Source organism: Acinonyx jubatus, chromosome B3 (genome assembly GCF_027475565.1).
Source record: "Acinonyx jubatus isolate Ajub_Pintada_27869175 chromosome B3, VMU_Ajub_asm_v1.0, whole genome shotgun sequence".
Classification (NCBI taxonomy): domain Eukaryota; kingdom Metazoa; phylum Chordata; class Mammalia; order Carnivora; family Felidae; genus Acinonyx; species Acinonyx jubatus.
The window spans coordinates 112,859,682-112,874,780 of record NC_069386.1 but is presented as its reverse complement, the minus strand read 5'-3'; the positions used below and the strand labels follow the sequence as shown (position 1 = coordinate 112,874,780).

The 15,099-nt window shown below is 54.5% G+C and overlaps 1 protein-coding gene and 1 long non-coding RNA gene across 2 annotated transcripts in view; one reads left to right on the top strand and one right to left on the bottom strand.

Annotated features, from left to right (window-relative positions):
- The first annotated feature begins 3,221 nt into the window (after positions 1-3,221).
- Positions 3,222-13,190, top strand: LOC128316068 (uncharacterized). Its single transcript, XR_008299498.1, has 2 exons — positions 3,222-4,032; positions 11,990-13,190. It is a non-coding gene; the product is annotated as an uncharacterized LOC128316068 (long non-coding RNA).
- The window catches only part of GALNT16 (polypeptide N-acetylgalactosaminyltransferase 16), a 93,463-nt gene continuing 85,722 nt past the window's right edge, over positions 7,359-15,099 (bottom strand). The window contains exons 13-15 of the mRNA XM_027066028.2: positions 13,823-13,964; positions 12,998-13,120; positions 7,359-9,516 (exon numbers count right to left, since the gene is read on the bottom strand). Of these exons, the coding sequence (XP_026921829.1) occupies positions 9,379-9,516; positions 12,998-13,120; positions 13,823-13,964 (403 nt within the window). The 3' untranslated portion in view covers positions 7,359-9,378. The remainder of the gene's footprint in view (positions 9,517-12,997; positions 13,121-13,822; positions 13,965-15,099) is intronic.

Here is a 15,099-nt window from a genome sequence, read left to right as displayed (position 1 = left end):
TTGCCCCACACAGAGCTCCATTCATTCATTCATTCACTCACTCATTCATTCACTCACAAACACTCTTGATCCCATTCCCTGTGTGAAGGTCTGATGGTCCAGCTGCGACAAGACAAACAGCCCCTCAAAGAGTTTGGGCCCTTCTCTGGCCAACCCCTCCACAAATGTCAGCCCGTTCAGATTTTACAGCATCCCTAAGAAGTAGGCGGTATTATCCCCGCTTTGCCAGTGAGAGGACTGAGGTTTAGAGGGGTCAAGTAACTTGCCACATTTCGCCCAGGTACTAAGAGAAACAGCCAGGCTTCAGCTCTAGGTTTGGCTCCACAGCCCGTGCTCTTTGTGCCCTGCCAGGCAGAGTGAAGCCTGGGCCAAGAAGGGGCCGCCCAACCATGCCTTCCTCTGTGTCACTGATAAGTATCTCTGGGGACTTCTCAACAGTGTGGCTTGGGCATCGCCCCTCAGGCCTTCTGAGAGAGGCAAGGCCGCATCCTGTGTGTCCTCCACAGAGGATCCTGGCCTAGGACAGTCATCTCCTCTGCTCCATGGGGCAGGCCCAGTGAGCCCTACTCCATATCAGGGGCGGGGTGGAGGGATGCAGATGAGAGAGGGACCCCAGACGGAGCTACGCTTCCTGCCTCAGCCTCCCTCCCGGCTCCCGTCCTGGCTTACCCCAGGAGTCTGAAGGTTTTCAAAGCCTTCTTGTAACATCAAGTCCCCTGCTGGATCTACTACTCTTGGCTCTCAAAGGGAAAAGCAAGTGCCACCAAAAAAGTGTTCATAGGCTTGTTTCATCAGCAGGAACAAGGTGGGACCCTGGATGCCGCACCCCTTCTTTCCTAGGCAGCTTCCCACCCCCTTGGGTCCCCCTGACTGAGCTCTGATGGCTGGAGCATGTCCTTAGCATCTGGAAAATCCTCAGCCTGGGGGTCTAGTAGCTCTGGCCTGCCCCAGGGGCAGAGACACTCTCCCCGTTTCCAGGCTGCTGCACATGCTTTCCCATCTACAAGGCACATTTTCTCATCTGATCTTTCCCTATGTCACTCCCATTTCTCAGAGGAGGACACTGAGGCTCAGGAAGCCTAAGTGGCTTGCCAGAGGTCACCCAGTACAGAATGGTTGGGCCAGGGCTGGAGCAAGGCTCTAACTGCAAGGCTAGAGCTCTCCTCCTCCACCCCTGCCGGCACACAGTAAACCAGCCCGCAAATACCTGGCATGGACACATTTGGTTATGATACATTTAAAATAAGCCCAGCCATTTGATGAGCACGCAAAGACCCAGGCTTCTGGTTCACACTGAGAGTGAACCCCTGGGCTCCACGAAGCATCCTCAAATCCCCGCCGTAGGTGGACAAAGCCAGAGCGGCAGGTCTGCAGAAGATTCCACCCGAACAAGCACAAGGCGAGCTGTCGAGGAAAAATAATGTCTTTGGAAAACACTAGCCCTGGCCAGCATTTAGGGAGAAAGCAGACCACACAGCAAAGCAGCCCTCTGCCTGTGGGGCCAGATCATTCAGAGGGTCTCACCCTCCTGAGCTCCGGAGAAGACAGCTGGCACCAGGCAGAGCCATCGGCAAGTGCTTCTGTCACCGTGATGTGGACCGTCGTGTTCTCCGGTCTACTGAGTCCCGGTGCTCCCCATTTCCTGCCCCATGGCTTGGGGCTCGTGGCCTCTCAGCCTTTTCTACATCTGTAGATGATGAGTCAACCCCGGCCACCCCTCCCTCTCAGGCTTCTATGAATCGGCTATGAAGAGATGTTGGCTGGCGGGGGACAAGGTTGGGGCCCTGGACTGAGACTGAGAGCTTTGCATGGGGCCTCAGTTTCCTTATGTGCAAGATGGGAAAAGAACAATGCAAAAGTGTTGGCGTTGGGGGCGCCTGGGTGGCTGAGACTCTTGATTTGCGCTCAGGTCATGACCTCACAGTTTGTGAGATCGAGCCCCGTGTCAGGCTCTGCGCTGACAGCACAGAGCCTGCTTGGGATTCCGTCTCCCTCTCTCTCTGCCCCTCCCCCCATGTTCTCCTTCTCTCTCTCTCAACATAAGTCGACATTATTTATTTGTGGTGTTGGTAGGAGGATAGGAAGTCATATGTGAAGGGCGATAAAGGGCAGTGCAGAATATGGACCCTGGTTCAAACTTCATGATTTTCTTTTCTTTTAAAAAAATTGTTTTTTAGTGTTTATTTTTGAGAGAGAGAGAGACAGACAGACAGAGCGTGAGCAGGGGAGGGGCAGAGACAGAGAGAGACAGGGAATCCCAAGTAGGCTCTGTGCTCTCAGCGCAGAGCCTGACACGGGGCTCGAACTCACAAACTGTGAGGTCGTGACCCGAGCTGAAGTCGGCCGCCTAACCGGCTGAGCCCCCCAGGCCCTGCAGACTTTGTGATTTTACATCCTGGCTCTACCCCTAATGGCTGGGTGATCTTGGGCAAGCGTGTTAACCTCTCTGGGCCCCAGCTGCCTAGTCTGTAAATGGAGCGATAATGAAAACACCTACCTGACAGAGTTCCTGTGAGGATTCAAGAAGCTAAAATGTGCGAAGCTCGGTGACTGGCGACTAAGTGATAGGACTGGCTATGAATGTCATCAGTCAGATGATCCGTAGGAAGGACTTGGCCGCATAACTCATGGCGAAACGCAGGCCTGTCCCGCAGGCTGCGGGGTGCAGTACTGATTCCTTGATTAATGGGTCTTCTAGGCTGAGAGCGCTTCTATAACCATGTCAGCCATCTGTGGCTGGTGTTGGGGAAGAAAGTCATCAATCACATAGAGCGAGGTTGGCATGCGGCATCTGGCTCAGCAGCACACCTTGGCTCGGTCTCATACCCACCCAGCCTCTGCCCCAGAGAGACCCGTCACAGCCCAGGGCTCTGCGGGAGGCAGCCTGCCCAGCAGAGAGAGCACGACCCGCAGCCCAAGCATCGGCTCTCCGAGCCAACTGTGCCAGGCGGTGACTCATGCCCTCCGGTCAGGGGACCAGGACCCATCCCGGTCACCGAACCAGTGACTCTCAAACTTGAGTGAGCATCAGAACCCTCTGGGGGCCGGTTACACTCCGGGCAAGTGCGTGAGGACAAGCGCTGAGCCCTGCCGCAGTAGGTCTGAGTGGGGCCCGAGAGTTTGCATTTCTAGTAGGTTCCCAGATGCATCTGGTCCGTGGGACCACACAACTTACACTTCTCTGGGACGGAGTTGAAACCTCGCTATGTGTCCTTGGGCAAGTTTCTTCTCCTGACTGAGCCACCCTTATCCCCTATCCATGAAGTGGGCAAACCAGAACCTACCTCACGAGAGGTGTTGGGGAGCAATGAAAGAATGCACATTTGGCATCTCAAGCTCAGGGTACCCGGGAAATGATCCCTGTCAGCCCTCAGCATTACCCATGCATTGCTGTTGAGGGCTTAGAGACAACGCAACATAAAAATGACAATTTGAAAATACAAGTAGGAAGGGTGGAGTTGTGAAGATATTGAGCTTTTAGGGACAAGTGAGAGGAAAAATGAACAAATATGGACTGAGTGCTTTCCATATGCAATGTCCTATTTCCTAAAAGTAGAAATGCCTTGTCACTAAAACAAAACAAAACAGAACAAAACAAAGCAAAGCAAAACAAAATAAAAAACAGCCCCACTGGAATCTGTGAGCTCATTCATTGGGCAAGCCAGACTTTACTGTGATTCGGAGAGCCAGGCTCTGTGCTGCGGCTATGGGGAGCAGACACGGGTCCTGTTATCCAAGAGCCACAGCCCACGGCAAAGAGGGGACAAAGAAGGACTAGAGAAGACAAGTCCTTATCACAGCACATGGAGGAAGGTGGCCAGCATGGCTGGAGGGGAACATTCAAGACATTGAAGAGACAGGTTGGAAAGGTGCCCTCAGACGCATCGGTGACCCAGGGACGTTTGCTCGTGGAAGCGGCATCTGTCTGGAAAAATGGGTAGCAGCGACCCATGGAGACAACAAGGTAGAGAGTGGAAGGAGCAGCAAGCCCAGTCAAGAGAGGGCAGAAAGAAACTTCAAGAAATGACATAGGTGAGTGTGGCTGGATCCCAGGGTGAAGGACACGGGGTGGGAGCGGAGGTTGGCCTGGTGGTCCGGTGCCTGGCAAGGGACAGCCTTGACCATTGGTGGTTTGCAGGACTCTCTGAGCCCATTGTCTGTCCTCTGGGGTAGGTGCTCAGCACATCATCATGGGCTCGGTCATGTTCACGGTGAATATGCCGCAGGTGTGAGAGACTGCATGATCCATGAGAGGCATCCCCGAAGAGCTCAGGCTCGTCCTGAGTCTCCCCTGCATGGCCTCTCCTCCCCGGGCCTCCAGTTCTCCTTCCTGCTTCAGATGGCTGCAGACTTCAGGTGCATTTGTATCACCTAGGCCACTGGGCACACACAGAAATTCGGAGTCCGCAGGTCTGGGTCAGAGCCCGGGAACCGACATGCTTACGAGGCACCTTGAGTAATTCCAGCAGGTGATCTGGGCCAAACTTTGAGAGACACTTATTTGAAAGGCAATCTGTTGAAAGACAGGCTTGGGTTTCAGGGGGTTTGGGTGGATCACAGATAACCTGAACCGAGGAGGAAGGAGAAAACAAGTCTTTCTGGAACACCTCCTGGTCATTTGTGTTCATTCTTGCCAGATGAGAGTCATTAAAATTTTCAGGCCATCTATTTCCCCGTCCTTTCTTCTGCCCTCACCAAATAAAGGAAAGTGAGCCCTGGAGGAATGGCCAGTAGCTTAAGAAGCAAAGCGTTTGTCTGTTGGAGTTAAACCGCTGCCATAGCTTCCTTCTAAAATCCTTCTATGATTACAGCCTGGTCTGCATCACTACGATGCTGTGCGCACTGGGGTAACAAGTCTGGGCCACTCACCACTTCCTGCCGAGCTACGGGCCGGGCTGGTGTGGCTAGGGTCTGCCAGGCCTCATCCAGCCCGTTGCCCAGCCGAGGCAGGCATGGTCCAGAGTGCATCGGGACTCCCTGGCTCGAAGGCCACAGCGAGAGGCCCCTCCTTGCTGCTCCCATAGTTCCCTGGGGCTTTTATGATGGCCTGTGTGGCCATGTCCCCTGCTAGAATATTTCTGGTTTTTTTTATGTTTGTGTCCCCACCCCTGGTAAAGTGCCTGGCATGTAGCAGGCACCCCGAAAGGCACTGCTTATTAGTAGTAGCACTCACACACGTTTACTAAGCTTTTAGAAAGATGCTTTGCACTCGTGAAGTAGATCAGTCTTCGCAAAACCCCTCCAGTGCTATGAGTACCCCCAACTTCCACGTGAGGAAACTGAGGCTGAGAGATGAAGTAAGGGACTCAGGACCCCATGACCAGTAAGTGGCAGAGTGGGGACAGACTGACTGACAGGGGCCTGAGGCCCACACTCCTATTTTCTTTGTAGTATAGAGGGATCGAGTCCCACGACAGAGGGCTGTCCTCAGATGGCTTTGGAGGCTCCTTCCTGCTTGGTGACCACATAGTCCGGCTGCGGGCCCAGGAGAGGGTGGCCCCGGCCTGCCACACCTGAGGTCTTTGCTAAGTGCCCACCAGTGAAGACTTTTTAAGATGAGAAGCTGCCTGTCCCGCCCCTCACCTTCTGGAGGAAATGGACTCAACCACTACAGGGGACATACAGCAATACCAGGGACACTGGAGACATAGTCGGGAATGAAGTTGTCGGTATCATGACCTGTAGCTTTTCCTTTCCTGTTCCCTCAAACCCCATTTGGTGCTGGAAGATTCTCCACAGGCGTGGGGCTGCCAGACCCCTTGGAAGACAGATATTGCCCACGTTATTTCTCCCAACTGCAGATGGAGAGACCCCTCCTGAGGGACGCAGGACAGAGCTTCTGTGAAAACTGAAGCCAAGGGGCGCCTGGGTGGCTCAGGCGGTTAAGCTTCTGACTTCAGCTCAGGTCACGATCTCACAGTTTGGGAGTTCAAGCCCCGCATTGGGCTCTGTGCTGACAGCTCAGAGCCTGGAGTCTGCTTCAGATTCTGTGTCTCCCTCTCTCTGCCCCTCCCCTGCTTGTGCTCTCTCTTTCAAAAATAAATAAACATTAAAAAAAAGAAAAGAAAAGAAGAAAAAACTGAAGCCAAGTCACAGAGGCTCAGGGATGGAGGAATCCCTCCTTGCTGAACAAATGGGAGGCTGGCCTCACAGCCACGTCCCTCCTGCCCTCCCCACTTGTGTGCTCTTCGAGACTCTTCTGCTGGGTTCTGTAAGGTCTGTTGTTGCTAAGGGCCAACCTGAGAGCTTTTGCTCACCCCTCCAAGAACTGACTAAAGGCTACCAGTCTTACTTTCCAGAAAAAAAAGAAAAAAAAAGGGTCAGAGAAACTGGGCCTCCAGAGAGGTAGGTTTGGAGGAGGGCAAGAAAGCATGACTCAGGAGAAGCAGCACTGGAGCCCTTTGAGGCTGGGAAGGAGAACAGACGGAAGGTGGAAAGTTGGCCCAGCCTGGCCAGGAGAGAGGCCGGAGAAGGCAGTGGGCAGTGGGATGCGTTCCTTGAGAGGACGAACAGAGAGAGAGAGAGAGACTTCTGCAGTGAATTGTGCCCTGCGCCCAGTTAGCGCAAGCTGGGCTCTGCAGACACACTCACCAGCCAGGGCTTTGCTCGGGGCCCATCGGGCATGGCGGTCCGCAGTTCTGGGGGGCCCCGGACGAGCAGTCCCGAGGTGAAGTGGGGGTGGGAGCAGAAATGGCTGTGTCGGCACAGGTTTAGTTGCACGCTGGCCTGCCCACCACAGTTCATCTATGCACTGAAGCGGCGTTTCTTTTTACCTGGGTAGGTTTGGCTTCTGTGATCAGAAGCGGTGGGGGCTTTCTATTGTTTCCATGGAAACATTAGGCCGAGCATCTGCCATCGGATCAACAAGGCTAGGCTGATAGGGCTCTTTCTGGAATTCTTTTGCTGTGCCTACCTCGGGAGATGTCCCGCCTGCACTTTACCGCTGCCTTCTTATGTGGTAGGGGTGGGGAAGAGCAGTTCTGAGGGGCTGGGGCTATCACCCAGGGAAGGAGAGAGGGTTGGTAAAAGGCAAGAATTTGGAAAAAAACCCCGTGGTTTCCACTCCAAAGCCCCACATAAGGCCCCAAGGAGGGTTCACGAGGTCACAGGAACCTGGCCTCTGGTGCCAGCCTGCTCCAGAAGCAGGGCCACCTGCCGGCTCCCCTGGAGCAGTCAGTCTGTCACCCAGGACTGCTTGGGGTACCAGGAGGCACGTAGGCCGAGAAGCAAGCTGTCAGGGGCAGGAGGGGGTTAGACCCCAGTGTGTTTCATCTTGGCAGAATGGACGCCTCAACTTCCCCTCCATGAGGCAGGGGAGGGCAGCTCTGGCATCAGAAAGGAAGGCACCGGTGCACGTGTATGTGTGAGAAGTGGTTTTATTCCAGATGTGTGGTTCATAAAGACAAGGCCCTCGGGGACAGCTAGTGGCACATGCTTTGGTCAAGAGGAGGAAAAGCAAAACCAGAACAGGGTTGAGTCCCACAAAGGACGGCTGACAAGTGCATCCTGACCACAGGGAAGGAACGGCTTCTCAGGGGCTTCCCTGAGCGGCAGTCCTCTTACATTCAACGAGGGAAGCCGTGCCCCCCTCCCCAAAGGTTTGCGCTGCCTGTGGGGCGGACTCGCACGACAGAGATGGGGGTGGATGAAACATAGTGGCAGAGGACGGAAGATAGTGGCCCTGGGGGCCAAGGGCCCCTTGCTGGGGCACAGAAGCACTGCTTAAGAGGGCCCGGTGAGAGCCAGGAGGTGAGAGGAAGCCACTGAGAACCCCCCACCGTGGGGCTGCTGGCCGGAGGACAGCAAGGAAGAGGACACTAGCAGTTTAGGCACACCAGGGAGGGAGAAAGGACACGGCAGCTCAGCTGGATGGTCGTGCCAATCCAGAGCAGAAGTTCAGATCCTTTGGGGATCGGGTACCTCTGTAAGAAGCTGGGGAAATCCACAGACCCTCTCCCCAGGAAAATGCATATATGCACACACATGCACTATTTGGGGGACAATTTCAGAGGATTCCTAGGCCCTCTGGAATCCATGAATTCTCTAGGGGGCCCAGGCTGATTTGCTTTGGGAGGGGGGATTCCCAGGGGTCCTTGTACCACTGGTCTTTTGCTGAAGATCACGCTGCCTGAGCCAGTGGGGTTGGGCAGGAGGAGATGGGGAATAGCAGAAGCCCTTCTGAGACTAGGCCGTGGGCCCAGTGGCTGTGAGAAGGGGGCTCTCTACACAAACAGGAGCTGCCAGCCGGCCTCCCCGCCCACTGCAGGGACTGACCCTCTCAGGCCTCCCTCTTGCAGTGGGGAGGGGCGGGGATGAGGCTTAGGCTGCACGACTTACTCCCTAATGTCTTAGGGAATGTTTAGCTCCAGAAGGGAGGTCCTGCTCATCCCAGCCACCTCAATGCCATGATACAGTATTTACAGAGGCAAAGGCTTTTGAGAAGGCAGGAGTCAAAAGGTCTGAATAAGGATGGGGCTGCTCAGCAGTGCGGGGCGGCCGCCTGTCCCTACAGGGTCATCACCATGGACCCAGGCAGAGGGGACAGGGCATCAGCTGGTCTTAAGGTCCAAGAAAGAGGTCTTGGCCTGGCGCACGGCCAACCAGAAGTGGGATCTGTTTAATAAACTGTGTCCCAAGGCTGCCCCTCAACAGCCCCCTGTAGCCTCTTGTGCAGAGCGTGAAGCCAGAGTGCAGGGCACGGCGCCCGGGGACTGGTACAGCATGGGAGGAAGGATGGGCTGTCGGGAGGAGAGTCACTCTTTTGGTGCTTCACTGCTTTTCCATCCATGTCCTTCTGCAAATGACCCATCATCCTCTGCTCCAGATCCCATCCCTCCCGCACTCAACCCAGCACCTGCCTGGGACAGGTCACTGAGCTTCTCACCTCCTCCCTGTTCTCTCCCTGCCTTCAGGCTGCCCCCTCCCCACCCTCCCCATCCACGCCGCCCACATTCGCCTCTCACGCTGACCCCACAGGCGGGCCCTGTGACCCAGCAGGGGCCCTGCGTGGGCTTCTGTCCTTGTTCTCCCCAGCCAACAGGCGAGGGCCCCCAAAACACGGTCCGGAACCCCAGGAGGGCAAAGGGAGGGAACAGAGGGCCAGGGGGCCTGCCCAGTCTCAGCCCAGCAGCAGTCCTGCATCCTGACCGTCTCCTCTTCCGGGGCGAGGCCGGGACGGCAGCCAGGGCGTTGGGGCCTGCTCCCCCGTGGCCCCCCCGGAACAAGCTTTGGAGAAACGTGTGTCGTGGCAGGGGGTGTTTGCTGATGATTCCGGCAGAAATGCGAGGAGATGGGAACGGCCTGCTTTACACTCCCCCCCCCAACCCGCTTCCAGTCCCAAAGTCTCATGCAAAAGGTACAGGAGGCCCCAGGCTACCGTCATGTGTGGGGCAACAGCTGCCACTGCTGGGCCGGGGCGTCGGCCTGGCACTTGCTGGTCACAAGCTGGGCGGGCCTGGCCTCCAGGCAGAGGCCGCTGACCGAGTGCTGGATGAAAGAGGCTTTTCTCCTCCATCTCTGGGGGGGGAAGGAGGATGACGAAAACACAATGATTAAAAATAGTAACAATGCTCAGAAGTCCATTTCACATGTATGTAAGTGGCCTGAATATACCTAGGACACACCCTCCTCATTTGAAGCGGACTGTCCCCTACCCAAGAGCTCCCTGACCCCGCACACCTCCTTAACCCCCTCCCCTTCTGATGCACTCTTGCCTCATTCAGCAGTCTAGATCAGAGGCCCACGGGCTGAATGAATCAAACCCAGGGATGTATTTTGTTTGGCCTGCATAGTGTTTAAGCTTTGGCTTGGTCATCACATGAAACTCTGTGTTTCCAGCTTCCCTTTAGACGTGGGCCCAGTTTCTCATGTGGCATCAGGCGGTTGGGGCTGAGCGGCTGTCCCCTGCTGCAGCTGGGACTCTTGCTGTCCACTGACCAAGGTTCTGCCCGGTCCCTACATTCTCCTCCAGCGTAGCCTGCCCCTCCCTGTTGGCGTTTGAGTCTGTGGGGCCTGGCCTGGTGCATCTTTTGCTTCTTCAAACAAGATTTCTTCTCCCTGTGGCTCTAAGGGTCTGACCTGGCCTGTAACTGTGCGGTGGGTGACCGACACCCTTGAGTGGGAACCGGCCGCCATCTCTGCAGTGATGACTCAGTGAGCCCAGCAGGATGGTAGGAGGCCTGGGGTCCCCATCCCAGTGCCCACCCTGTGCCTCCCTTTCCCCAGGCTTCACAAAGGGGAAAAGAGGCGTTCTTGTGGAACATCTGGAGGTGCCTGGGTGGAGGATGGTGTGTCCTTTGGAACCATCAGGAGAAGGGGAGAGAGGCTGGCCCAGGCTTCAAGGGGGTAGGGAATGCTCACCCACACATGGAGCCCCCAGGGCTCTAAAGGGTGAGGTCACACACTCAGCTGGAGTGCCAGCAGAAGGCCTGAGCCGTACCCAGCTACAGGGCCAGGTCTAGGGCTGCAGGGGCTGAGGTGGGCAGAGAAGGGAACTGACTTGGGAGGTGGACTGGGGCGGGGTGGGGGGGGGGGAGTTGTGGGCTGCAGACTCCCCTTCGGAATGTAGGCCTGTGGGGTGCCCACGCGGCCCCAGCAGTGAGGGGTCCCTGGCCTGAAAGTTGGGGCAGTGGGTAGGACAAGGCCTTGGTCCCTCTGGAACTCCCAGCATCGGTTGCTTTGTACCCGTCTAGTCCCTGACCTCCTAGAAGGGGCTGGCCACACTCGCCCCTACTGGGCAAAGGATATCCTTTGGCACAGGTAGGCACCTAGCACAGTGTTTACAAAGGATGAATGTGCGCATGAAGGAATGAATCACCCCATCACTGGAGGCGGTCCCCAAACTGCAGGATTCTCACTTCTTACCCATGCCATCATCGGGCAGTTACAGGGCCTTTCCAACTCTCTTGGCCACTCAGCCCTGGACACTCTCCCATCTCTTCAGCCTCTGTTCTTACAGGTGCCTTGCAAGGCAGGCAGGGAGGAGACAGAGGCTCGGAGAGGTGAGGGGTGGTCGGGCTGGGGTCTGCCAATGCCATCATACTGGCTCCAATATATAGGGCCTCTTAGATACATGATACGCAAGTGGCCTTAGAGGCCAAAAGGGGACCAAGGAGGGAGGCCTAGCTTTGAGAAGGCACAGCAATGGGAGACCTGCTCATCCTGTCCTCTTGGAGGAGAGGCCCCAGTGGCCCAGGGCGCTGCTGGGGGCCTGGCAAGACTTGTAGGAGCAGAGTGAATGGGGCCAAGAGAAATTCCCACAAGCCCCTGGGGCTGGGTCAGCATGGAGGGGAAAGGATGCTTCAGCTCCAGAGAAATATTCAGCCGCCCCGGGGGGCTACTTCCTAGCTCGGCCTCAGCAAGGAGGAATGGGAGTGGGCTCAAAGCCTGGTCCTCAAAAAGGTCTGAGGCTCCCAGTGAAGGAGAGCCTGAGGGCCTCCCTCCCTGCAGGGCAGGGACAGAGGGCAGGCAGCCTGAGGGGGCAGGACAAACTACATCTGCCAATCAGAAACTCCTCAGAAGTATCCCTCGGGCTCAGCAAGCAGATCTTGGCACACAATTCACACGCGTGTGCATGCACACACACACACACACACACACACACACATGCACTCACATACACCCAGAGGCTGGAGGAGAGGATCTGGCTGCTTTTCCAGAATGGAATAGCAAACTGCCAGTCATCCTTAAAGAAAGAGCTGACCCAGGCAAACAGGAAAAGGGTGGGAGGAAGCCCTGCAGGCCAAGTCAGAGAGCTAGGCGCTCTCCTCACCCCTGCACTGTGCCGCTGGCTGGCCAGGGTCAGGCACAGAGAGGGGGAGGGGAGGCGGTTGGTGGGCAGAGGAAGGGCCGGAGCAGGCCGCCATCCTTTGTGTCCCATTCCTCGGGCAGAGGGGCACCCTCCCAGCCAGGAAGGGAGCCGGCTGACTGGCTGCTGTGTATTCTGAGCAAGTGATGTCATCCCTCTGAACATCGGTTTCTTCCTCAACAGGTGGGCCTGGCCTGTCTCCCAGGATTAATGGAAACAGGGTGGGTGAGTGTTTGACAAATGGAAAAAGCAGTGTTCCTGTGAGCCTGTCATGCCTGGAAATCAGTGTATCTGGATCTCAGTTTCCCAACAGCCACAATCAAGAAATATTTATTGAAGGGCACCTGGGTGACTCAGTCGGTTGAGTGACTCTTGATTTTGGCTCAGGTCATGATCTCGCTGTCATGAGATAGAGCCCAGCATGGGGCTCCATGCCGATAGCACAGAGCCTGCTTGGGATCCTCACTCCCTCTCTCTCTGCCCCTCCCCTGCTTGCACTCTCTTTTTCTCTGAAGAAGAAGAAGAAGAAGAAGAAGAAGGAGAAGAAGGAGAAGGAGAAGGAGAAGAAAAAGAAAGAGAAGAGAAGAAAAGAAAGGAAAAGAAAAGAAAAGAAAAGAAAAGAAAAGAAAAGAAAAGAAAAGACAGGAAAGGAAGTAGTTATCGAGCATCTACTGTGTTTTGGGTTAAGACTGTGGGCTTAGGGGTCACACTGACCTGGGTTTGAATCCTGGCTCCACCCCTTCCCAGCTCTGTTTCATCTGACACATGTCCCTTAAATTCAGTGAGTCTCAGTGTAACTCACCTATAAGATGTGGATAGTACTAGGGCCCAAGTCCCTGGGCTGCATGAGGATTAGATGAGATAATCTGTAAAACTCCTAGCATGGGTTCTTGGTAAAAGCCAACACGAGTTTGACTGTGGTGCTTGTCAAGGGCTAGGGATACTGTTGTAGGGACACAAGACAGACAGTCCCTGACCTCATGGAGCTCACAGGCTGGCAGGATTGGCATTTAACAGACATTTACTTGAAGAAGTGTTTCCCGGTGAGTGAAACAAGAGATTTGACCTAGATATTGACTTACAGTGACTCTTACTCTGGAGGGCTTACTTGAATTTATCTGTTTCAACCCAGGGCTCCCCTGCTAGGAGCTGCCACCCCCTTGCGTGTCCCCTGGGGGCAAGGAGGCTTACCTGCCTGCCTTCTCTTGGGTTGCACACCTGCAGAACGACCAGGGACCCGGGGGTGATGGAGGTGGAGGTGGCAGTCAGGCACTTCCCCTGCTGCTGGATGAGATGGTCGCTGAACAGCCACGCCTACAAGGCAGGGACATCAAAGGCCAAGTCAAAATGCTCAGTGATGGATGGATAGATGGGTAGATTGGTGTAATTCTATCAAAATACTGTGTATTTTGATAGAATTTTCTACAAATAATAGGAGTGCATGGTATTCACCATATAATTCTTTCAACTTTTCTGTATGTTTAAAAAGTTTCATAATAAAGTATTAGGGGGAGCTTAGCTAGAATGGCCAGAATGGCAATCAAGGATGTACCAAGGGATGCTGGGGGGATAGGGAGAAAGACAGGACATGGGGCCAGGGCAGCCGGGGGGTTTCCATGACCTGCACTAGTCTTGACATAGATGCACCCGCACTCATAGGTGGCACATGCATGCACACACAGGAGTCCGGGATGCCCTGCTGCCCATCATACATGCTGGCCATGGCTGCATCCCGGGGGAGAACTGGATGCTGCTGGGTAGCATTTCTCCCTCAGCAAGGAGAAAGTGGGTGGTTCACAGAGGGCAACTGTGCGAAGTGTAGGAAAGGGGATGGGAATGTGGCAGAAGCAGAGCCAAGGAGCCGTGTGAGGGGATAACGTGCATGGTCCCCTGTGGCGGGAGCAAGCAGAGAGAAAATGAGAAGGAGCAGAGGGAAGCCCCACACCCCACTCCTGGATGACAACCATGGCTCCTTTCCCCGTCCTGGTCTGGACCTCAAGGCCCTAAGCAGCTTACCTGCGGTGCTGGGGGGTTCTTGGCGGACCCTCTGCAGATCCCCATTCCAAGCAGGAAGTTCCCGGCTGAGTCTTGGCCCTGGGATTCTAAGCAATTAACCCCCTGCTTAATGATGCCAGGGAGCACTTCCTTCACTGGGACTCTGAGAGAAAAGCGAATGGTCAGGCTTGTCCTCTGCCCCCTCCAGGCTCACTCATCCTTCAACCAGAGGGCAGCGCTTGGTCAGCTCCCCAGGCACCAAGGTCTGGCCTCAGTCTCACGGGAAGGGGCCCTGGGGAGCAGCCCTCGCCAGCAGGGGCAGGAGGGCAGGGGACAGGGAAAGAGCAGGGATGCCTCTGGGAAGATTGAGCCTCACCCACTGGGTCTGAGCAGCTCTGGGAACCCCAGGGGCCACCCCAGAGGCCACGCCTTGGGAGGACCCTCTGGAGAGAGCTCAGATCAGAAACCCAGGGCTCCCCAGTCCAGAAAGAAGAAAGTTTGGGGAGAAGCTAGGGTCTAAATGTAGACTCAAAAGGCAATCTCAAAATGACAGGGAAGAAGTCACTTTGGAGAGGCAAATTTAACACCCACAAATATAAAAATGCATTCGATCTCACTAATGATCAAGGAAATACATATTCGAGAGTTACCAGTATTTGTTTACCATATATATGTGCATAAAATATAATGTGTGATAAATATGTATTATTTCAACATATCGATTTATATAAAACGTATTATATACCCACAATTATATCAACACCAATCAATATCAATCCCCAGTGTTGGCAATTGCTGCGGGATTGGATCTCCTCACACCCTGTGGGCGAGAGCATAAATTAGCCCAATGGTTCTGCAGGGCAATGCGGCATGATGTACCAAAAGCCTTAAAAATGTGCACACACAGATAAAGGGGGTGGAGAGGTATGAACTACCAGTTGTAAAATAAGTCAGAGAGAAGAAAAGTACAGCATATAGAGAATATAGTCAATAATACAATAATACTGCAATAACGTTGTATGGTGGCCGGTGTGCACACTCATGGGGAGCACAGCATAATGTACACAGAATTATCGACTCACTGTGTTGTACACCTGAAATGAATACAACATTGTATGCCACCTGTACTCCAATAATAAAAAACACCCCCAAAATAATGTGCATACCTTTGACCTAACGATCCCAATCCTCATCCTGGGAATTTATTACACTGCCTCAATAATTACGGATGTTTGCAGCGATTAAATTTAAAAGACATCCATCTCTGAGTGATTGCTTATACTGAAAACATAGATATC